The following is a 23020-nucleotide window of genomic DNA, read 5'->3' on the forward strand; positions in this document are numbered from 1 at the left end:
ATGGACAGGACAAAAACAGTCCCTACATAAATGACCACCAGTACAATGTCAGGTGCATGTTCAGGTTAAAAGCCATAACATAATAACCAAAACCGCACAGAACACCAAAGACGGGCAGCACAGACCTAGCAACAGAGCTTCATTTTGTATTTGAACCCTAGCCACCCAGCTATAGCCTATGTCATCATGGAGGAGCACAGTAGAGCAGAGTACAGCTACCCCTGCCCTCAGATCAGCCTCCTCCTCATTCCCCCTAATGATGACTGATGACACACATTTGATTCAGCTGTCTGCCGAGCAGAGTCAGGGGGCTCCTTAGCAGTGGATTTGGGCCGAGCTAGGGGAGGACAGACTCATTTGTCTTTAGCACAGGTTGCTAATGTGGAAAAAACAGATATAGTCCCAAATGGCATCCCATTCCCTTAGCCTGACGACTCACACCGAATTCTTCCGCAGCACAGTCATTCGCTACACACTTTTATTTAGTCTGAGACTGTCGTCACTGAAGTCGTTTGCGGTGGGTGACGAGAGGCACGAGGGGCGTTGCACAAAACAAAGTGATTCGGATTGTCTCTAACCAATCACAGTATGAAAGCCAATGACAGATTTACCCACGTGTGTTCTGGCCCAACCTATTGGCTTCTGGACCAGCCAGACGACCCTGAATGTGTTCGCTTTCAGTGAAGGGTCAGGGAGGAACTCAGACCCAGACTCATTTCAGAGAGGAAACTAATGTCCGTGGGTGTGGCGTAGCGTTTGCCCAGAGCAATGAGTCTGGGTAGCCAGACAACTATTCCTGTCTGGGGGATATAACAGGGATGTTTCCAGAATTTAATGAAGGACGATAAGCTTTGTCTGTCAGTGTTAATTTAGTTTTTCCCTAGTAGTGTGTGTGTCAGTATGCATGGAACAGACAAGCATCCCCTCTCTCTGCAGACACTCATTTCCTGCATGGATCCCTGACCTTTTCACAAACAGCCTGAGGGGAGCCATGTAATCATGGCTGTAACACACACACACACACACACGCACACACAGCTAGATTTCCTCTGACATGGCTGGCCACCAGCATGTCCACTGGTACTAGTCAGTGCTATTCCCCTGATCCTCTCTCCCCCTGGCAGCCTCATGTGGAGGCAGTTTGCATGTGTGCGTTTGTGTGTCTGCATATGTTTGTGTGTGTGGGTTTAATGGACTTTGTGCGAAGAGTGAACTTGGTGGTAACCTGAGGCTGCGGTCGGCCAGGTGAGAGGCGTTAATCCTTCCCCGTTAACCTGCACGCCCGTCTGACCCCAAACTCAACGTTTGACCTGCCGGCCGTGTAGCGGCTACACCTGAGCATCCAGGACCTTCCCAGTTAACTGTCAATTAAGCTAAGTGGCCCATCCATAATGCCTCCCCAATGCCTTATTCACAGATCGGGAGCTTTTCAGAAATCATGGCACAGTAGGAGAGAATGGGATGCAGTATAGGCTAGGTAGAGACCCTAGTTTCTATGCTAAGCTACAGGATAGGACAGACAACCATTGGGGGGGAATGGGATGCAGTATAGGCTAGGTAGAGACCCTAGTTTCTATGCTAAGCTACAGGATAGGACAGACAACCATTGGGGGAATGGGATGCAGTATAGGCTAGGTAGAGACCCTAGTTTCTATGCTAAGCTACAGGATAGGACAGACAACCATTGGGGGAATGGGATGCAGTATAGGCTAGGTAGAGACCCTAGTTTCTATGCTAAGCTACAGGATAGGACAGACAACCATTGGGGGAATGGGATGCAGTATAGGCTAGGTAGAGACCCTAGTTTCTATGCTAAGCTACAGGATAGGACAGACAACCATTGGGGGGGAATGGGATGCAGTATAGGCTAGGTAGAGACCCTAGTTTCTATGCTAAGCTACAGGATAGGACAGACAACCATTGGGGGGGAATGGGGACAATACGAACGTGAGTCTTATGAAGACGTTTATTTTTTAAAGAGCCCTGCCGAGAGGGTTGAGAGATGGGAGCTGACAGAGTAGGACAAGGGAGAGGCAGAGGAAGAGAGCAGTTGGCAACAGAGAGATGGAGGAGAGTCAATGGAGAGAGAGAAACAGAGAGGAAGAAAGAGAGAGCGAGAGAATGAGAAAACTGAAAGAAAGAGATAGACCGAGCATTAAAAAAAGCGACGTAGCGGTGGCTGCGTGCCCTGCCGACTCGGCGTCAGTCCTGAGGGGATAGTGAACGCAGCCATTATGCCTCTGCACAGAAGGCACTGGTCCACATCCAGCAGAGTGTAGTGGTGTCAAGGAGCCTCTGCTGAGTTGACTGGCTGCTTCACAATGAGTTCAAACTGACTGACTACAGCCAGGCTCAAAGAGGCCACGTCAGGGGAAGCAGCAGGTTGATCAGGCTTCTGAAGAGAGGGCTCTGTGTGGCTGTGCCTAGGAGAGTACAGGTAGCCTTTACCAGGGGAATCCCAAACCCTCTTCTCCATCTATCAGACAGTCGGCTGACCATGATTCCGTGCGCCTTGTTTTCTCTGTGTTGTACAAAAAGGAGAGGTTAGTTATAGCGTTCCTCTTGACATGATGAGGTACTCCTAGTGGCCTTCAACACAGATAAGGCCTTGCCATCTACTGGACTTTGGTGGCATCTCTTTCTCTCTGGGATTTATATTCCTTACCTCAGTCTACCTCTGCACGTTTTAGCCGTGGATGTCGGGCGAGGTGCGAAGGACAGTTATGGGGGCTTTCGAGCTGGTCTTACCCTAACCTTTTTTTTAATCTGTGGCCCAGGGTGTTCCAGTCCCTTGCATCCTGCTGCAGACACCTGGTTGGTCACCTTCACACCGTTAACAGCGCAGCAGGACCAAGACGTTTGCGGCGGGGGGGGGCTAATCGCTGCATTACACCCAATCCATAATTCACACAGAAGATTTCACCCCCGAGAGAGAATTTAGGCAGCCATGCAGACAGCACGCATAGCAACACACCCTTCGGTGACAGGCGACGGCTCAATGACTTCACGTGGGCAGCCAGTCAGCGGCTCTCGCTTCACTCTGCACAGCTATTGTATGCCGGTACCGTCCTCCGTTTTGGGGCAACATGGACGCAGTTTCCAAATTGTGGAGCGGTGTCGCTGGAAACTGCCCTAATCGGAGGGCTCTTTGTGGGAAGGGTAGAATCAACAGAGTCGCTGCTGGGTCATTAGGATTGTGTGGGGCTTTGGCTCCATATGTCACAGGAGAGGACGTGAAGAGGGTGGGGGAGGGTGGGAAAGGCGGATGAAGATCAACATTGGCAACGGTGTAATGCCGCTAAATAGCATATAGGTCATTCAGTACCAGACTCAATTTGCCAACGGGCCCGTTTCACAGAAAACTGATTCCAGGCCAAGTCTCCATCAGTCGAAACATAGAGCCCACAAATAATGAGTCCTTCCAGCAAAGCCTCAGCTCTCACTCTCTTCCTCCCTCACTCGCTCCCTCTCTGTCTCTCAACCCAGTCGCTTGGTTTTGTTCAAAGAAGAAAAAGGGCAAAATACCAGGAGCCAAAAATGACATTAAACCGTGCGACTGCTCCAGAGGGATGAGGGTTTGAAAATGCCAGCAGCCCCTTTTCTCCAAGTGAAACCTCGCCGCTCAGGGTGCTGACAGAGTAATCCGTCGCTATTGTGCATCAGCCGCGCCTGTGCAAAAAGGTTTCGCACCTACGGTATAAGGGAATAAAGACCTGTCTGTTACGTGGAGGCAGCAGGGATTCAGAGACAGCGGGACTACACTCCAGTACAGAGAGCAACTAGTCTACGCAGTGTGGTGGCTCGGTCACGACAGTTTCAATGTGTCACCGACGTTTAGTCACATCCTCGGGTGGAGAAAAGGGGAAAAGTAGACTGCTGTAGTAAGAGTGTTTCCTTAACTACTGATATGATCAGTGTTACGCTGTACAGTACAGCACTCTCTCAGTTCTGGTCTTGATGTGTCCACAAACATTACTCACTGTGTGAACACAGGTGTGTACGAGCAGAAAAGGAAATATTTGCGGATGGATATACTGTACTTTCAGCACTTTGTGAGACTCTCATTGGGCAACACTTCAGTTATATTGGAACATCGGAGATGGTGTTGCTTAAACAGCGAGGTGTTTGTTTGCCTACCACGGAACAGCAAAAAGAGCTAAATAGAAGTCCAAACAGAATCATATCAAAAGCTATTCTCTTATGAAACAAATACATAAATGCCTCCTTTCTCTGCCCTCCTCTCAAAAGCTTCCCTCAGGTTCCTGAGAAATTCCCCCGATATAACACAACCAGACTCCCCACCGCGCAGACGGCACATCTCCATTTTCTCCCAGATCTAAGACAACAGCCAGTGGATGAAAAAAAAAACAAAGAAAAGTGGCCTAAATGAGGAAGGGACAGTCATAGTCAATTAGATATTTCATATGTCTGTCTGAAACGTCAAAACACTGGGAGCTGTAGGCTAGAAATCCCCAGGGTGCCGTTTCTCCTCCTCCACTGAACAGTGTCTGTCTGAAATGTCTTCTGATGAGAAGTAGCCGTATCCCTATCGAGGTCCATAGCCAGAAACTGGACTATGACGCAGTGAGCTTTAGCCTAGATATTACACTTCTTCAGGAGATGGGGTCTGTCTATATAGCATTACTGCTAACCTACCATAATATCTCCACAACTACTAGTGTTGTCACGATACCAACATTTCACTAACGATACTGGTACCAGGCCTAGTATCGCGATAGCACGGGGGTATCGCTCCATCTCCCAGACGCTTGTTCCGGTTTTCTAAATGGTATGTTATACACAAAACAACCTGTCACTGATAGTCTTCTACTCAAGACATGTGGCGCATTTAACTTCACAATGTATAATACAATACTGCATAGAATGTCTGAGATGATCATATTTGCAAAAGCCTACCTGTGATTTGGCTGGAGGAATGGAAGGAAGGTATATACAGTGCCTTCAGAAAGTATTCAGACCCCTTGACTTTTTCCACATGTTGTTACCTTACAGCCTTATTCTAAAATGGATTAAATAAAACATTCATCAAGCTACACACAAATATTTGATAATGACAAAACGAAAAATGTATTAAAAATAAAAAACAGAAATACTTTATTTACATAGGTATTCAGACCCTTTGCTATGAGACTTAAAATTGAGCTCAGGTGCATCATGTTTCCATTACTCATCCTTGAGATGTTTCTACAACTTGATTGGAGTCCACCTGTGGTAAATTCAATTGGGCATACTTTGGAAAAGCACACACCTGTCTATCTAAGGTGCATGTCAGATCAAAAACCAAGCAATGAGGTTGAAGGAATTGTCTGTAGAGCTCTGAGACAGGATTGTGTCAAAACACAGATCTGGGGAAGGGTACCAAAAAATGTCTGCAGCATTGAAGGTCCCAAAGAACACAGTGGCCTCCATCATTCTTAAATGGAAGAAGTTTGGAACCTCCAAGCACGGTGATGAGAGCATTATGCTGTGGGATGTTTTTCAGCGGCAGGGACTGGGAGACTAGTGAGGATCGAGGGAAAGATGAGCGAAGCAAAGTACAGAGAGATCCTTGATGAAGACCTGCTCCAGAGCACTCAGAACCTCAGATTGGGGCAAAGTTTCACCTTCCAACAGGACAATGACCCTAAGCACACAGCCAAGACAACACAGGACTCTCTGAGTGTCCTTGAGTGGCCCAGCCAGAGCCCAGACTTGAACTCGATCAAACATCTCTGGAGAGACCGGATAATAGCTGTGCAGTGACGCTCGCCATCCAACCTGACAAGAGTTTGAGAGTATCTGCAGTGAATAATTTGAGAAACTCCCCCAAATACATGCGTGTCAAGCTTGTACAGTAGCATCATACCCAAGAAGACAAGGCTGTAATCGCTGCCAATTTATGTAAATGCGACACATTTGCATACATTTCTAAAAACCTCTTTTTGATTTGTCATTATGAGATATTGTGTGTTGATTGATGAGGGGGAAACAATGTTCATCCATTATAGAATAAGGCTGTAATGTAATAAAATGTGGAACAAGTCAAGGGGTCTGAATATTTTACGAATGCACTGTGCATACGTCTTCTGCTATCAGAATATGAAGATCGCATTGAAAAGAAGGGTCTAGATACACAAAAGTCGCTTTGTGGACTGATTGTGTTCAGATCTGGGTGCGGATTCTCCTCAATCTGGACACAATCAGGCTACCGAAAGTGCATACAGTGGGCGATGTCATCAGCACTCCTCCCACAAGTCTCCAGAAAACGTATGTTGAGGGGCAGAGAGACACCTTTTCAGTAGTGATGCACCGATATGACATTGTTGGCCGATACCTGATATTTCCTCTCCTCAAAAAAATCAGATACCCAATATTTAAATATTTAGCTGCCTTTTAAGCATTCTAGAACAGTTGAAAATAGTTAACACACATACACACACACACACACACAGAGGTCTACGGCACCGCATCTCAGTGCAAGAGGCGTCACTACAGTCCCTGGTTCGAATCCAGGCTGTATCACATCCTGCTGTGATTTAGAGTCCCATAGGGCGGCGCACAATTGGCTCAGCATCGTCCGGGGTAGGCTGTCATTGTAAATAAGAATTTGTACTTAACTGACTTGCCTAGTTAAATAAAAGGTTACACACACCAAAAAGTTCTTTTGTTGGCATTTACGTATGTCCTCATTACTAGTAAAACATAATCAGAACCTATTTCTTTCACTTACTTGCTGTGCTGTTTCATTGTTCAGTCGTTTCATTCCCAACCAGGATTTCTATGGAACGCGTTTGGGTCGTTGCGTGTCAAAGATACTATTTAACGTGTCAAATAAGCTTGTTGACCTATCAGGACCTGAATAGCATTCATACATTTTTTACACAGTTATTACACATTGATTATACTATCACTCGTATTACATATGTCACAACGATTCATCAATACATATGCTATGATGCTAGTAAAGTTGTCTCGCGCACCTACAGTGCAGGTCATAACAAAAAGCCAGCTAGCTCATGGATGCAAACAATGTTCGTCCCCAAAAACACAGCAAAACAACAATCTGTTTCAGTAGTTATAGTTATATATATATATAGCTAACTTGGTGTCATCATCTAAAATAACTAATTTATTAGAGAGTTCTTCGCTGATTAATGGTGGTCGGACCATCTATGTGAAGCTAGCCACAATAAGGATTAGCCACAATAGTGGAATTTGCGGTTAGCCTTCAAAATAAAAGTATGGAATAATTCTACTATTTGTATTCATTTGCATCACTGTCAATGACATACTTCTATTTGAAGGCAAACCGCAAATTCCACTATTGTGCCTAATCCTTATTCTGGATAGCTTCACAATACATAACCCGGTCTGGTCAAGCCTCACTAGCCAGATGAAACTAGCTAACTGCTTATAACGTTAGCTTCGGGCAACAGGGTTAAGTAGCTGACTAGCTATTTATTTTCATGAACTGAAGTTCAATTTCAATAGGCGAACAACTTGACCAGTGGCAACCTAGCTAATACTTACAAGGATTCCTAAATCATTGCTAAGAATAATGAACATGACTGCAGTTTCCACTGGTCATTGCTTTCAGGCTGGTTGTATTGGTGCTAGCTAGGTACCAAGCAAAGCTAGCTACACCAGAAGTTACGGTCGAAAAAACGCTTTATTACCAATGCGGTATTGTAAACACATCGTTCATGGCCATTATTTGCTTATTTTTTTGTACAGCTTTGACAGTGCTACTTTATCTTTTTGACACGCAAAGACCCAAATAGCGTTTCATAGTATGTATGTGTCATGAAGCTAATAGCAGTGATGCTATTACTGTGTAACTCTGCTTAATTACCAACACAGTATTGTAAACACATCGTTCGTGGCCGGTGTTTACTTGTTTCCTGACTTTTTTGTACAGCTTTGACAGTGCTATTGTATCTTTTTTGACACGCAAAGATCCAAACGGCGTTCCACAGTATGTATGTCGTGAAGCTGATAGCAGTGAGGCTATTACTGTGTAACTACGGTAGGGCAACATCTGAAAAATAGAGCACTTGGTAGTGTTAACCGGTGCTCGACCAGTCAGCGAAAGCCAACATCACCCACGACTGAGAATGGTTGATTGTCAAGGGCAATGAATTCAATTATCTTGGCTTTAATGGATTTCGCCTTTGAGTTGTCTCGCTGAAATGTTGTTACTCTTTCAAATAACTGCTCGACTTGTTGACTGCTTGATCTTTACAGCAGACGTTGTGGGCTAGGTCAGTTGTTGCACGTATAGTGCAACATTTTACATGGCGTCTTTACGTCATGTACATTCGTTATATAGGTATACAAGTCAGCTTTGACATCGGTTTTGCACATCGGGCGTTAAACTAGACATCGGCCAGTACTGATGTAATTTTTTGTGAATATCGACAATTCCGATATGTTCTCCGATATATCGTGCATCCCTACTTTTCATCATAACGTTGGAGGAAATACATTCCCAGCGTGTGAGAAATGTTTTTGCTGGACTTATGCCAAACCGTTTGCAATCCCTTTAGCGTTGCTTGCTAGCTAGCGACAGAGATTAGCTGGCTAGTTAGCTACTGCCCTCAGATGTTGTTTTGTTATTAGCATATTTAGCCAATTACAACATTTGAAGAATGCATACTGGCATTTGAATATACCGCGGGAAAAGGGAATCTGGACACGCCGTAGACACAGTAGACATTTAAATGTAGGTGTAGCATTCGGAATTCCATGATCAGAACTCTATGATCAGAATACTAAAGCTGCATGAACTGTCAAGTCTAGACACAGCCTTACAAACACAGACAACACTATTGTGATGGCAGAGCAAATAAGGAACCAGCTTCTGTAACCGCAATGAGATCATCTGAGCCACAGACTCAATGGCTTTTTTCTTTTTGTGCTCAGGCACAGGTTGGCCCCCTATTATTAAAACTAGGTCCTGGTGCAGAAAATGAGACGGATACACTTTCATGAGAATAAATAAAATAGATTGTGGATATATGATATGACCTTCAATTTTTTTTTAAATGTAAGAGCAGTATACAGTATCCATAATGAAGATTTATTATAAGCTCCTCCTGAGTGCCTATTTTGGTGAGAGATTAAAACTCACTTTGGTGGCAGCAACTCTTTCTCTCGCAGATGCAGGAACACTGCCATTATTTTTAGCGTGCTAACCTTTGCCCCATTTTCTGGGCTATTCGCGGCATTTGGTACGGATGTCCCACTCTCTAAATTCCATTGTGTGGAGACATACAACCTGAGACGTACACAGTTGGCTGGCTCTCCGTGTGATGATGTAGCAACATTCAGACTCTCCAGAGGAGCACCAGAGGGCATGGCGATTGGCAGACGCCAGACGGCCATCTTGCTTTGCGTCAAAGGGATAGAGTTTGTGGGGGGTATTTCACCCTGCTGCAAGTGGAGAGAATTATGCAGTTTCTGATGAAATATGATGACTTTCCTTGTAATAACTCCATGTACAGAGAGCACATGAACAGGAAACTAGTGTCAAATGATAATAAAAATGAGGACAGCCTAAAGACGAATAATTCCAGACCGAGAGGTTCTAGATTACCACCTAGGCATCATGTGAAAGAATGCAACCATGGGAACAGGCGGAAAAAAGAGAAAAACTTTGGGAATGAGAACACCTGCTAGATGAAATCTGGGGTGATAAATGTCCTCGGTTCGATACCTCAATGAATTTATGCATGTTCTATTATCAGGGGGTGTGGATGAGACACGAAGAGGGTGGTGGGGAGAGAGTTATTGAGAGAGACCGGGAGCTCTTCTCAATATGCTGTGTAGCCAGCCAAGCAGAGCACGTTGCGAACAAACCATCTGTAGAGATAAGTAAAGAGGTGATTACAACAAGCCGGCTCAATTTCTGACAGTCTGACGCTTGGCTGCCTTCATATACCCAGAATTGATTTAAATAAAGAGGCTATGAATATTTTAAAGAACAACCACCTTAACCTAAGCCATTGCAATCGTCTGTCTGTCTGTCTGTCTGTCTGTCTGTCTGTCTGTCTGTCTGTCTGTCTGTCTGTCTGTCTGTCTGTCTGTCTGTCTCTGTCTGTCTGTCTGTCTGTCTGTCTGTCTGTCTGTCTGTCTGTCTGTCTGTCTGTCTGTCTGTCTGTCTGTCTGTCTGTCTGTCTGTCTGTCTGTCTGTCTGTCTGTCTGTCTGTCTGTCTGTCTGTCTGTCTGTCTGTCTGTCTGTCTGTCTGTCTGTCTGTCTGTCTGTCTGTCTGTCTGTCTGTCTGTCTGTCTGTCTGTCTGTCTGTCTGTCTGTCTGTCTGTCTGTCTGTCTGTCTGTCTGTCTGTCTGTCTGTCTGTCTGTCTGTCTGTCTGTCTGTCTGTCTGTCTGTCTGTCTGTCTGTCTGTCTGTCTGTCTGTCTGTCTGTCTGTCTGTCTGTCTGTCTGTCTGTCTGTCTGTCTGTCTGTCTGTCTGTCTGTCTGTCTGTGTCTGTCTGTCTGTGTCTGTCTGTCTGTCTGTCTGTCTGTCTGTCTGTCTGGGGACAGAGGGAGAACGTCATTATCGATAGTGAGATTACGGCCTATAGTCACAATGTCTGCAATTACCAGTCCCCCTTAAGCTCTAATGAATCAATGACACTGTCTGAATCCATTCGGTCCGCTTTGCTTTGTTCATCGAAGTGGGCTTTGCAGCATAACCCACCGCTGTCTGGGGATTTAGCGTCAAACCCAGCTTGCGTACAGTACTCTGACCAATGCCCCTGGCTAATTCTCTCTGCAAACAAGCCGGAGTCTGTTGTTGGATCCAAGGGTGAGATTGTGAGCATAAACACAATCTCCGCACAAATATGCTGAATTCCCCTCATGATTGAGGTCTAAAGAGGTTCTTACTGTGCCGCCCACATGACATTAAAACCCTTGAAGTCAGCGCTGTTTTTTGTGTGTACGTGAAACATGTGCAGTGCCAAGTGCCAATACTGAAGGTGATGAACCACACACATTTAGCTCCTTTTTAAAAAACAATAACGCGTGAGTGCGCCGCGTGACCCGGATGCCGCTGGTAACCTGGCTAAGAGAGGCATCTGTATTTGGTCAATTATGCATGGCATTAAAGCGATGGCTGCTTTGAAGGTTGACAACAGGGTGCCATTTGAGAAGGCGAGTGACGGCAGGTTGTGAAATGCTGCCTCGCAGCCTTTCCCAGGCACGGCACTGAACTCCTTTCACCCCGCGCCATTACAAACATACCTTGATGACAAAGCAGGTTATTGATGTGCACCTGAAGGTGAAAGCGGGCGTCGTTCTGTGGAACACTGCGCTCTGGGCTTTCAGCCGTCCGGCAGGGCCACTAAATCACCGTCTGAAGGGCTGACAGGAGCAGGCGGACGCACGTGAGACTGTGTCTGCTGTTCACCCTGTCAAAACAGGGGACCTTGCCCAACACAGGCCTGTCCATCCATCTAGCCTGTCCCATCAGGTTCAAGTCCACACAGTCTCAAGGGAAAAAGACCCTGTCCATAAAAGCACTAAAAGGTACTCGAGGAGTCTGGACATGAAAGAGTATGCAGAAAATATATAGGGACATGGCATTGACACAAAGGGCAAATGCTGTGGTTCAAAATGGTAGGGTAGCAAAAGGCCTGCAGTATTCTAGTGAAAGAACACAAACCCAAGCACATGACCAGTGATTTACAGTAGACTAATCTATACTGAATGAGAATATAAACAACATTTTACTAACTTACAGTTCATATGAGGAAATCAGTCAATTGAAATCAATTCATTAGGCCCAAATTTATGGATTTCAGATGACTAGGAATACAGATGTGCATCTGCTGGTCACAGATACTATGAAAAGAATAATGTAGGGGCGTGGATCAGAAATCCAGTCAGTATCTGGTGTCACCACCATTTGCGTCTTGCAGCGCCACACATCTCCTTCGCACAGAGTTGATCAGGCTGTTGATTGTGGGTGGTGGAATGTTGTCCCACTCCTTTCAATGGCTGTGCGAAGTTGCTGGATATTGGCCTGTACTGGAACACACTGTCAGACATGTCAATCCAGAGCATCCCAAACGTGCTCAATTGGTGTCATGTCTGGTGCGTATGCAGGCCATGGAAAAACCGGGACATTTTCAGCTTCCAGGAATTGTGTAAAGATCATTGCGACATGGGGCTGTGCATTACCATGCTGAAACATGGGGTGATTGTGGCGGATGAATGGGCCTCAGGATCTCGTCACAGTCTCTGTGTGCATTCAAATTGCCGTTGATAAAATGCATGTGTTTGTTGTCCGTAGCTTATGCCTGCCCATACCATAACCCCACCGCCACCATGGGGCACTCTGTTCACAACGTTGACATCAGAAAACCGCTCTCCCACACCTTGCCATACACATGGTCTGGGGCTGTGAGGCCTGTTGGATGTGCTGCCTGATTCTCTAAAACGACATTGGGTGCAGCTTATGGTAGAGAAATTAACATTATACTCTGGCAACAGCTCTGGTGGACATTCCTGCAGTCAGCATGCCAATTGCATGCTCCCTCAAAACGTGAGACATCTGTGGCATTGTGTAGTGTGACAAAACTGCACATTTTAGAGTGGCCTTTTGTCCCCAGCACAAGGTGCACCTGTGTAATGATCATGTTATTTAATAAGCTTCTTGATATGCCACACCTGTCAGCTGGGTGGATTATCTTGGCAGAGAAATGCTCACTAACAGGGATGAAAACAAATTAGTGCCCAAAAGTTGAGAGTAAGAAGCTTTTTGTGCATATGGAACATTTCTGGGATCTTTTATTTCAGCTCATGAAATATGGGACCAACACATTACATGTTGCATTCAGAGTATATAGAACATCAGATTCAAAATGTGAATCCATTCTACCACAAGCCTGGTTGGATGACCATTTTTCCCACAGTTGTTATGCTCAGCATCTCCACATTGCAGTGTTACAAAACACCAGCTTTTTGGGGGTTTAGTGGAACTGACGTCTTTTTATGCAAAGTTATTTATGAACTCTTTCAAGTCCCTGGTGCATAATGCCAGGTGCAGCTTGTATGTCAGGGGCGGAAACAATATCCATAGCTCATTTGCAAAGCCAACACCACAATCGTTTGGCAATCGCAGCGTCCAAACAGACCAGCCACAGTTTCCATGCGCTGTAATAACAGCACAAACAATTACAGGGCAGTCTCGCTACGCTGTATGACGCTGTAAGTCCTCAGCCCTAGGAGAAACCGCACGGGTTTACACTTCACAAGCAAACTGGAACTCTTCCCCTTAAACTAATTCCCTCTTCACTCGCCCTGCCCAAATTGCTCCGGCTATTACAGTCCTTAGCATTGGAAAACAAAAATACCATCTGTTTTTTCTACCAAATTCCCCCCACTCCGAAAGGACTTCCGCACTTAAATACCACGAGTCCGATTAGGCAAGCAGTTAACAACCCCCCTCCAATACAGGCGATTAGAGCCAATAGGTCAGTATTTGGCAGTTCTGCCTTGATAAAAAAAAGAATCAGTTAAAACTCTGCTCCATGGGCTGGTGTCGGCGAGCAAACCCAACAAACCATATGACAGCCTCAGAGATGGAGTCCAAGCCGGAGTTCTCTCGCAGTGACTGGAGCCCACCATGTGTCATCCTTACCCCACCAACAACCCCCCTCCCCGTGCAGTGTGTGACAGTCATGTGAAAAGGGCCATGCGCATTCCTTCATGCATGAGCCAGTAATTGCTGTAAGGATTCTGGCAGCAGCAGCCCTCTTGAAAGGAATGGAATCAAGTGCATTTAAATCTGCTTGAACCCGTCGATGAGACCTGGCATTGTTCTACAACACAATAACAGATTACTACTGCGGTTGTTGTTCCCTTTGATGAACGCGACTCACTGACATGGCTGGATAGTGATAACACCGCTCACCTGGAGCATGTCAATATATAATACAGTGACTAGTGGCAGCTGATCATGTTTCTTAGAGGCAGTTTTAGACTGATTTCACTGAATGTACTCAGAGTTGAGAGGACTTCTGAAGGGTCATCTGATGAATAATTGAGATAGGTGCACCAGACATTGGACTATCCTAGCCCTCTTTGGTTAAGATATATCCCCCCGCAAATAGAAACAGAATCTTGTACTACTATGGCTGTTTTTTAAATATTTTTTACCCGTGATCCAATAAGCCTCCAAAGCCATGTGATGACACCAAAGGACATTATGTACAACCCCACCGACTCCCTACCCTCCGACTCCCTCCAACCCCCCTTAGTTTCCCCCATTGGGCACTAAACTTTTTATCGCGTCCAGGCAGTAAGGCAGACCTCTCCCCACTACTCCTATGAGAACAACAATGTGTGCAAGAGCTTGGGATCAGAGGTCTTTTCCTGGTTTTCCCCTCAGCTAGCCTTTCGCATATTAGCTCACATGGTTCAAATCAATGCCACGACTAGAGCCGCTCACTGGACCAATACAATAATAGTGTACACGGTGGAGTCCACAGCTCAGTAAGGGCTTTTGCTGCCTGTGTTGTGTTGCTGAGGAGTTGTATTGCTTTAACCCTAGTAGAGATGTAACCTCCCAAACAAGACCAGCAGCATGTGAGGAGTTTCTGTCTGTGATTGGTCTTGTTGTCAATATGTTTCTCAATGTCTAATCCCCATCTCTGTCCAAACCTTATGACTTTCAGTAAACACAAAATCAGGTCAGGCAGGACAGATATTCATATGACAAACCCTGGGGCCTGGGTACATTTGTCAATACCCTGATGAGATATACACATGTTCTCATTTACATAGTCCAGATTTACTGAGGATATGTTCCGTTCTCAGGATTTGAGAGGCTATTTTGGTCACTCAGCAGTAATGAACAAGCAGACCACTTCTACCTTAAAGTCCCAGTGTGCTTTGTCACTAGTGGCACAGCAGGTTACCCCCAGCGGAGGTAGAGAATGGTACTTTGTTGCCACAATAAAATGATCTCCATTGCTCCAGATATAATCTAGAGACATTTCTGTGAGTGGAGCAGGGGGGACCATTTTCCTCCACCTGTACACTCTTTATAGAATAAATAATAACTTCTGATGACATTTGGTCATTGAAGCACTTTTTTTGATTGACTTATATGCTATATGTTCAGCAATATGCCACTATCCCCATTTGACATATGGGGATAGCCACAACTGTCAGTAAGAGTGTCCATGATTCAAAGAATCAATCATGGACACTGACTGTTGTGGCTGCTTTGTGTGATTTATTGTTGTCTCTACCTTCTTACCCTTAGTGCTGTTGAGAGACTCTAGACCTGCTCAGACTTTTTTTGACGCCATTTCCGGTCACAACTTGCAGACTTGTTTACGTGTTGCTGTGCGTTTTGTTGCCAACCTTACAACTTTACGGTTTTTACTTTTTAATTACCATTTATATTTTTAGTTGTTTTCCCTCACTCAACTTTTTTCCATTCAACTTTTTCACTCCGGACGCTTTATCTGGACGTGGTTCGTCAGGACCTCCAACAGCCGAAGCTAAGTAGTAACATTAACATGATGCCTTCTAATTGCAGTCGCTGTACTCATAATATACAGGAGAACGATCGCCTTACGGCGAAGATAGCCATGTTGCAAGCCCAGCTTCAGACGCAATCGTTAGGCAAGGGTAATTTCAGTGTAGGAAAGGATGAAACAGCGTCTATGCCACCAGTAAGTACAGATAGTAACGTTAGTATAAATCCCCTCGCACGGTCCCCGCAGCCGGACAACTTTCTCATGGTTTCTGGAGGGAACTGCTGTAGGAATGCTCAACCGGTGTCGCTCATTCAGCCGACAGAAACTTTCAACCGGTTTCCCCCATTAAGAAGCGAGTCGGAGTCTGAGGCCGAGCCTTCTCGTCTCTACTCCTCCCGTTACGGGGTCTGAGACGCCGAAGCCTCCCACCATTAGCTCTGACAAATTGAAAACCCTAGTCATTGGCGACTCCATTACCCGCAGTATTAGACTTAAAACGAATCATCCAGCGATCAAACACTGTTAACAGGGGGCAGGGCTACCGACGTTAAGGCTAATCCAAAGATGGTGCTGGCTAAAGCTAAAACTGGCGAGTATAGAGAGTATAGAGATATTGTTATCCACGTCGGCACCAACATAGCTTCAGCGTGTAAATCAGCTAGAAAGATGTGTCGGCATTGAGTAATTGTCTCTGGCCCCCTCCCAGTTAGGGGGAGTGATGAGCTCTACAGCAGTCTCACAACTCAATTGCTGGTTGAAAACTGTTTTCTGCCCCTCCCAAAAGATAGAATTTGTAGATAATTGGCCCTCTTTCTGGGACTCAACTACAAACAGGACCAAGCCTGGCCTGCTGAGGAGTGACGGACTCCATCCTAGCTGGAGGGTTGCTCTCATCTTATCTACCAACATAGACAGGGCTCTAACTCCTCTAGCTCCACAATAAAATAGGGTGCAGGCCAGGCAGCAGGCTGTTAGCCAGCCTGCCAGCTTAGTGGAGTCTGCCACTAGCATAGTCAGCTCAGCTATCCCCATTGAGACAGTGTCTGTGCCTCGACCTGGGTTGGGCAAAACTAAACATGGCGGTGTTCGCCTTAGCAATCTCACTAGGATAAAGACCTCCTCCATTCCTGACATTATTGAAAGAGATCGTGATACCTCATCTCAAAATAGGGCTACTTAATGTTAGATCCTTTACATCAATGAACTAATCACTGATCACAATCTTGATGTGATTGGCCTGACTGAAACATGGCTTAAGCCTGATGAATTTACTGTGTTAAATGAGGCCTCACCTCCTGGTGACACTAGTGACCATATCCCCCATGCATCCCGCAAAGGCAGAGGTGCAAATTTCAATTTACAACAAAAAAATGACGTTTTCGTCTTTTTTGTGGGCTATACTCGGCCTTGTCTTAGGATGGTAAGTTGGTGGTTGAAGATATCCCTCTAGTGGTGTAGGGGCTGTGCTTTGGCAAAGTGGGTGGGGTTATATCCTTCCTGTTTGGCCCTGTCCGGGGGTATCATCAGAAGGGGCCACAGTGTCTCCTGACCCCTCCTGTCTCAGCCTCCAGTATTTATGCTGCAGTAGTTTGTGTCGGGGGGCTAGGGTCAGTTTGTTATATCTGGAGTACTTCTGTCTTATCCAGTGTCCTGTGTGAATTTAAGTATGCTCTCTCTAATTCTCTCTTTCTTTCTCTCTCTCTCGGAGGACCTGAGCCCTAGGACCATGCCTCAAGACTACCTGGCATGATGACTCCTTGCTGTCCCCAGTCCACCTGGCCGTGCTGCTGCTCCAGTTTCAACTGTTCTGCCTGCGGCTATGGAATCCTGACCTGTTCACCGGACGTGCTACCTGTCCCAGATCTATTATTTCACCATGCTGGTAATTTATAAACATTTGAACATCCTGGCCATGTTCTGTTATAATCTCCACCCGGCACAGCCAGAAGAGGACTGGCTACCCCTCATAGCCTGGTTCCTCTCTAGGTTTCTTCCTAGGTTTTGGCCTTTCTAGGGAGTTTTTCCTAGCCAACGTGCTTCAACACCTGCATTGCTTGCTGTTTGGGGTTTTAGGCTGGGTTTCTGTACAGCACTTTGAGATATAAGCTGATGTACGAAGGGCTATATAAATACATTTGATTTGTCTGTGCCCAATAATGTTTGTACCCTGTTTTGTGCTGCTACCATGTTGTGTTGCTGCCATGCTGTTTTGGTCGTCGGTCTATCTTTATGTCGTGTTGTCTCTTGTCGTGATGTGTTTTGTCCGATATTTTAATTTGATTTATTATTTTTAATCACAGCCTCCATCCCCGCAGGGGGGCTTTTGTCTTTTAGTAGGCCCTCATTGTAAATAAGAATTAGTTCTTAACTGACTTGCCTAGTTAAAGAAATGTTAAATAAAAACAAAAGAGCAAATTCCAAAACAAAAGTGTATTAATACACAAAAACAAATACATATCAATAATCATATAATGACTACAGATCTGCATAATTACCCCTTACAGGTCTTCAAATGAATATTTATCCCCAATGGAAAACATTTCAGAATTTTTTATGAGGTGTGTATCTAGAAGAGGTTATTGCAGTTTTATTTGTTATTTATTTAACCTTTATTTAACGAGGCAAGTCAGTTGAGAACATATTCTTATTGTCAATGACGGCCTAGGAACAGTGGGTTAACTGCCTTGTTCAGTGGCAGAACAACAGATTTGTCAGATCAGCTCAGGGATTCGATCCAGCAACGTTACTGGCCCAACGCCCTAACCACTAGGCTACCTGCCGCCAGCAGGAAAGTTTGATATGATTACCTTTGGTATGCCTAGATAAAACCTCGTGGTTATTCATCCAAATCCAATGGCTTGGATAACATTGCCTGCTTTATAGGCTACTGTAAGCTTTATTGCGATAAAGATACCTTTACATTATTGCAAAAAAAAGCTGAACGTGGGTTTTTGAAGGCTGGAATTCAAACGTGGGTCAATTAAATGCAAGGTTATGGTGTAAGTAATACAGTAATTACCATTTAATAGGCTACGTGAGATATAAACGAGTGATTATTAACCTGATTAAAACGAATTTAATAGGCCTAATAGTATGCTATATGTGAAATAAAATGTCAGCCGTTACAAATGAAAGCGCAATAATTCACTACACTTCAGAGAACAAATATCATGAATATTTAGCTCAGAAACACCGTGGCATAGTTGAGCGTAAAGGGCTCCGTGTGAACTTCGCCAATGAGTGAAATGAAATGAACGAGGCAGTGAAAATGCCACCTACAGTGATTCGAGCCGTTCCAGTGTTGATTTCTGATGGACGTGCTGTAGTGATGAGGCGCTCCGGGCACAAGTCCTTTCTCTGGGATCAAACATCCTCTGCTCTGGTTGTAGTAATCCATCATTAAAAACGGGTTCGGGCTGGGATTCAGTCCCACGACGTCCACACTCTCATACATCGTACGTAGAGAGAAAGCGGGACGATTGTTGTCCGAGGAGAGCGAAAGAACGTCTGCTGCGCGCAACGAGTTGGGCACACGAAAATAGGAGCAGCAGACGTGTGGTTTTCAGTTTGCCACCAGTAGACTGTGCAAAAGGGTAAAAACTACAATACATTCAAAATAAAGGGAATAAATCCGTTCATAGACACGACACTTGAGGATTCGGGTCCACTAGTTGTTTAGAGTCAATCCGCTACAAAACTAAAATAATTGTATGGAATATTGACCCACACTCAATTTGAACACATCGTTCAAAATAATGGCCAACGTCATGTCAAAATTGAGGTTTGAAATGCGCCGAACGATTCGTTGAATTGAAAAGTCGACCGGAATAACTTCATCGGGTCAGTTCAATGGCCTTGCCTCAAATAGTAAACTAGATGGAAATCTAGATAATATACCCTACAAACTCCAATAATACCTGAAATCACGTCAAGGGGTCCAAGTCCATTTCAATTACACAGCACCCACATCAGAATAGGCAAAAGAGATCAGGTGCTGATCAATCAGAATGAAATTCCGTATTTAGTTCCAACTCGTCCTCTGGGATAAGTAAAATAGTCCACACAAATCAAGAGCGCAAACGGGACAATCAGCCTGCTGTCTGTGCGCCGATCCACTTATTTTGTCTACTGTGCATATCTTGCCCTTCTTGCATTTAAAATGTCCTGATTCGTACAACACATTCGGTTCTTCTTGTTTTGTATTTCGAGAGGAGCCGAATTCGCTCCCACACAAATTGCGTGGCTATCATGTTCTGTAGAAAGTGACCAGGCACAGCAGCTGGCATGTGGCTCCACCTACACTCCCTTCTTCTGTAACCCTTCACAGACATCCAGAACCAGAGCGGGGCATTGGTGAGAGAGGAACGAGGCCCGCAGGCGCCTCGGCCTGCCTGTCTCTATTACAGAAGTGCGTATTGAAAGATAATTAGGTTTAGTAAACTCTTTAAATGAACCTTATGTATTTTCAGCGAGCTCATTAACATAATTGATTATTCCATGAACCTATAACTATTTTCCTAAAAGTTGTCTACCCTTCCTCGTCATTTGGGCTCGTCCTTCCAACTAATTTGACTCCTTCTCCGTGTTCTCATCGTTCACTACCCTCCGTTTTTTTCCCTCTCAGTCTGCTAATTCGCCTAACGCTATTCGGCTGAACTTTTCTTGAACTCAAGGAAACAGGCAGCCTCACCTCCAAATGACCTAGATGCTGACTCGGATTTGCCTCTGCGCTTCTCACCTGACATCATTCAAGGTTTCCCACCTTGTACACCCGATATTACACAATCACACTCCCTAAAGTGCTGCTCAATGAACAAGCGTAGATTACTTCTGCTTTCTGCTCAGAGGCTAAGAGTCACAGTCAACCAGGCACTGTAACCAATAATGGGCACTTTTTACAACCACAATCAAATATATAAAGTTGTTTCTAATAGTTGAAGGAAGTTGTCGACATCAAGTTGGTGTGGGTGCAACATTGTTGCCACTTCCTTAAAGGAATACACAACACTAGTTTGTATTCAATTGTTATAACCATGTTGAAACACTTTCCATTTCCATCCAAATAATAGATAATACAAACTTTATAACCATGATGATATATATATATATATATATATATATTATATAATATAACTAACATATAATAGGAAGAATTCAGAATAAGTTGGAAAAGCAAAAAATGCCCATCTTCTGTAACCTCTTCAGACATCTATCCAATATATTAGCCCATCACACGATACATTTCTGAAATCCTCAGCATGTTTCCTAATCACACAAAAAAAACTTGGTATCATATTCACAGGAGGCATGACACACCCATTTACGTAGGTCGAGTCAAAACCATATTTTCAGTTCACATTTGCTAGACTGGGACAGCATGTTAGATAAACTGGGACACCAATATTATAATACTAATTGTACCCCAATGATAATCGACTTGAATGTTGTGTGATTGGGAAACACCTGAGGATTTCAGGAATGTACAGTATCATGTGTTGGTTGGGCTAGAATGTTGGACAGATGTCAAAATAGGTTACAGAAGATGGAAATGCAACACGTGTCTCATTTTGTCTGAATTCACTCAAATAACAGACCTAATAAAAGCACTACACGAAACAAACAGGATATAGTTCTGCAAGAACCAGAGCCCTGACTAAAATGTACTGTACAAGGGGTCGCTAATGTAAACGGGATGCATTTCCTCCATTGGAAAAGCCTATAAGACTGCCCCACTTTTGCTACTCCAAGTTGTCCTACTTTAGCTACATATGGCTGGTAAAGCAGGACAAAAAGACAATTACAAAATTGAAACATAATATTGCCTTTACTTGTATATTTTGATGCACCAGTACACCAGTGCATTATTTATGCAGTTTTATAACCCTAACATCAAAACAGAAAAATAAACTGTCACTGATCTTACTGTGTGCTTCGCTTCCTGTTTGAAGCTTGCTCTGCCCCCCCTCTATGATGTCACACCATTGAAGTGACATGATTTTGATCATGTGGTTTTTCTCTGCAAGGGTTTAGTAACAATAGTTTTGATTTTCTCGTCAAACAAAGAAATAAGTGCGCCAGGATTAAGCTGTCCCAGGTTAGATGATGTCCCGCTCTTTCAGAATTCCCACTACATGTCGTTTCAGGCCTGATACCTGTGTATATCACAGTACAGGTTTTAGCCAGTTCCCCATCCAGGGCTCATGATTGGTAATAATGATGCGCGGGTTGACTCATAACCCGCAGTCCCCACGGAGTGGACGGGTTTAGGGTCACAAAATGTGTGGATGAAGGGTGGTTGGGGTGGCGGGTGGGTTAAATAAAAATAAAACAATGCATAAAAACAAATCCATAAATGTATAATTCTTGTGCAATTCATATCTAAAAGGCAACATTGAGGTTTTTTATGCACTAACTTGTACGCACTCCAAATGCAGATGGCCTAAATGGAATAGTAACTGAAAGTCTGGAAACTGACCAGGTCTATAATCTCTCACATAGCCTAATATATCAACTCCTGCAGAATTAAGCATTTCCTGCAGTAATACGTTACACAAAATGTACATTTTGACTCTGGAACAGGAGTGGAGAAATAGGATCGACTTCTTTCAGCATCTTAAGAGAATGAATGACTGGTTAGGGACCATCTGTAAAGGTCCAATCTTTATTAGCATCATAAAAGCTGATAGTATTTAAGCCACAAAATATGCATCCAAGCCGAAACTGAAATCTTATGAGAAACATGTTGGGTCGTTTTCACATCTTTCAATTCCCTTAAAACAAGTCAAAATTTAGCATGGAAAATCTTTACATTTATTGTTTTGTTATTGCATTAACTCCCCGGTCCATAAATGTCTTTGCTGCGAGAGAGAAACCGAGATGAAATAGAAATCTTTACAGATGAAGCTAAATTACTAGATTGAAACATTCATTATATTGATGTATGACATTTTATGGTGAGCAACAGTTGATTTAGTTTTCTAGGGCAATAAGTAATGACAGAAGAGAAGCTGCATGTAGGCCTATCTAATTACAGACTAGTTGAATAACAAATAGCCTACCAAAATGTTGGAAATTAAAAGCAGAAACATAGTCCTACCTAACCAGGCTTTAAAAAAAAATCCCGCACCCCCTGTCCAAAAATCTTTATGCCATCTGACTGTACAGCGCATTTTCTATATTTGCAGGTTAGGGTCGGGTGCGGGCCTCAGATTTTCACTTTATCACATTCGGGCCGTTGCGGATGGGTTATTAGCAACTGTGGGCAGGTGAACAAACAGCTGACCCACGCATCACTAATTGGTACATCCCAGCGTCTGGCCTACACCTGAACCCAATGACAGTATATATATGAATGGACAATGCCATTGATCACGTGACACCACTCATGTCCATGTCAAATCAAATGTATTGTTCGCGTACACAATTTATCAGATGTGAAGCCAAGGAAGTCTTAAGATGGCGTCTCATGTGGGAGATTTATGTAGACATAACATGCTCAGTTTGAGCTACTCCAGGAAGTGCTGTTG

General features: G+C 44.3%; 1 protein-coding gene across 6 annotated transcripts in view; it reads right to left on the bottom strand.

The window, feature by feature from the left end:
• LOC112224099 (retinoic acid receptor alpha) overlaps nucleotides 1-23020 on the bottom strand; it is a 247855-nt gene that overhangs the window by 45813 nt on the left and 179022 nt on the right. The window contains exon 1 of one of the 6 annotated variants that reach the window (XM_024387403.2): nucleotides 18774-19759. The exons of 4 other annotated variants lie outside the window; for them this stretch is intronic. In XM_024387403.2, coding sequence (XP_024243171.1) covers nucleotides 18774-18948 — 175 coding nt within the window. In that variant the 5' untranslated portion in view covers nucleotides 18949-19759. Of the gene's footprint in view, nucleotides 1-18773; nucleotides 19760-23020 lie in introns of those variants that run through there. One more of the 6 variants, XM_024387404.2, reaches the window with a different exon arrangement.

The sequence above is a fragment of the Oncorhynchus tshawytscha genome, linkage group LG25 (assembly GCF_018296145.1).
Source record: "Oncorhynchus tshawytscha isolate Ot180627B linkage group LG25, Otsh_v2.0, whole genome shotgun sequence".
Taxonomy (NCBI): domain Eukaryota; kingdom Metazoa; phylum Chordata; class Actinopteri; order Salmoniformes; family Salmonidae; genus Oncorhynchus; species Oncorhynchus tshawytscha.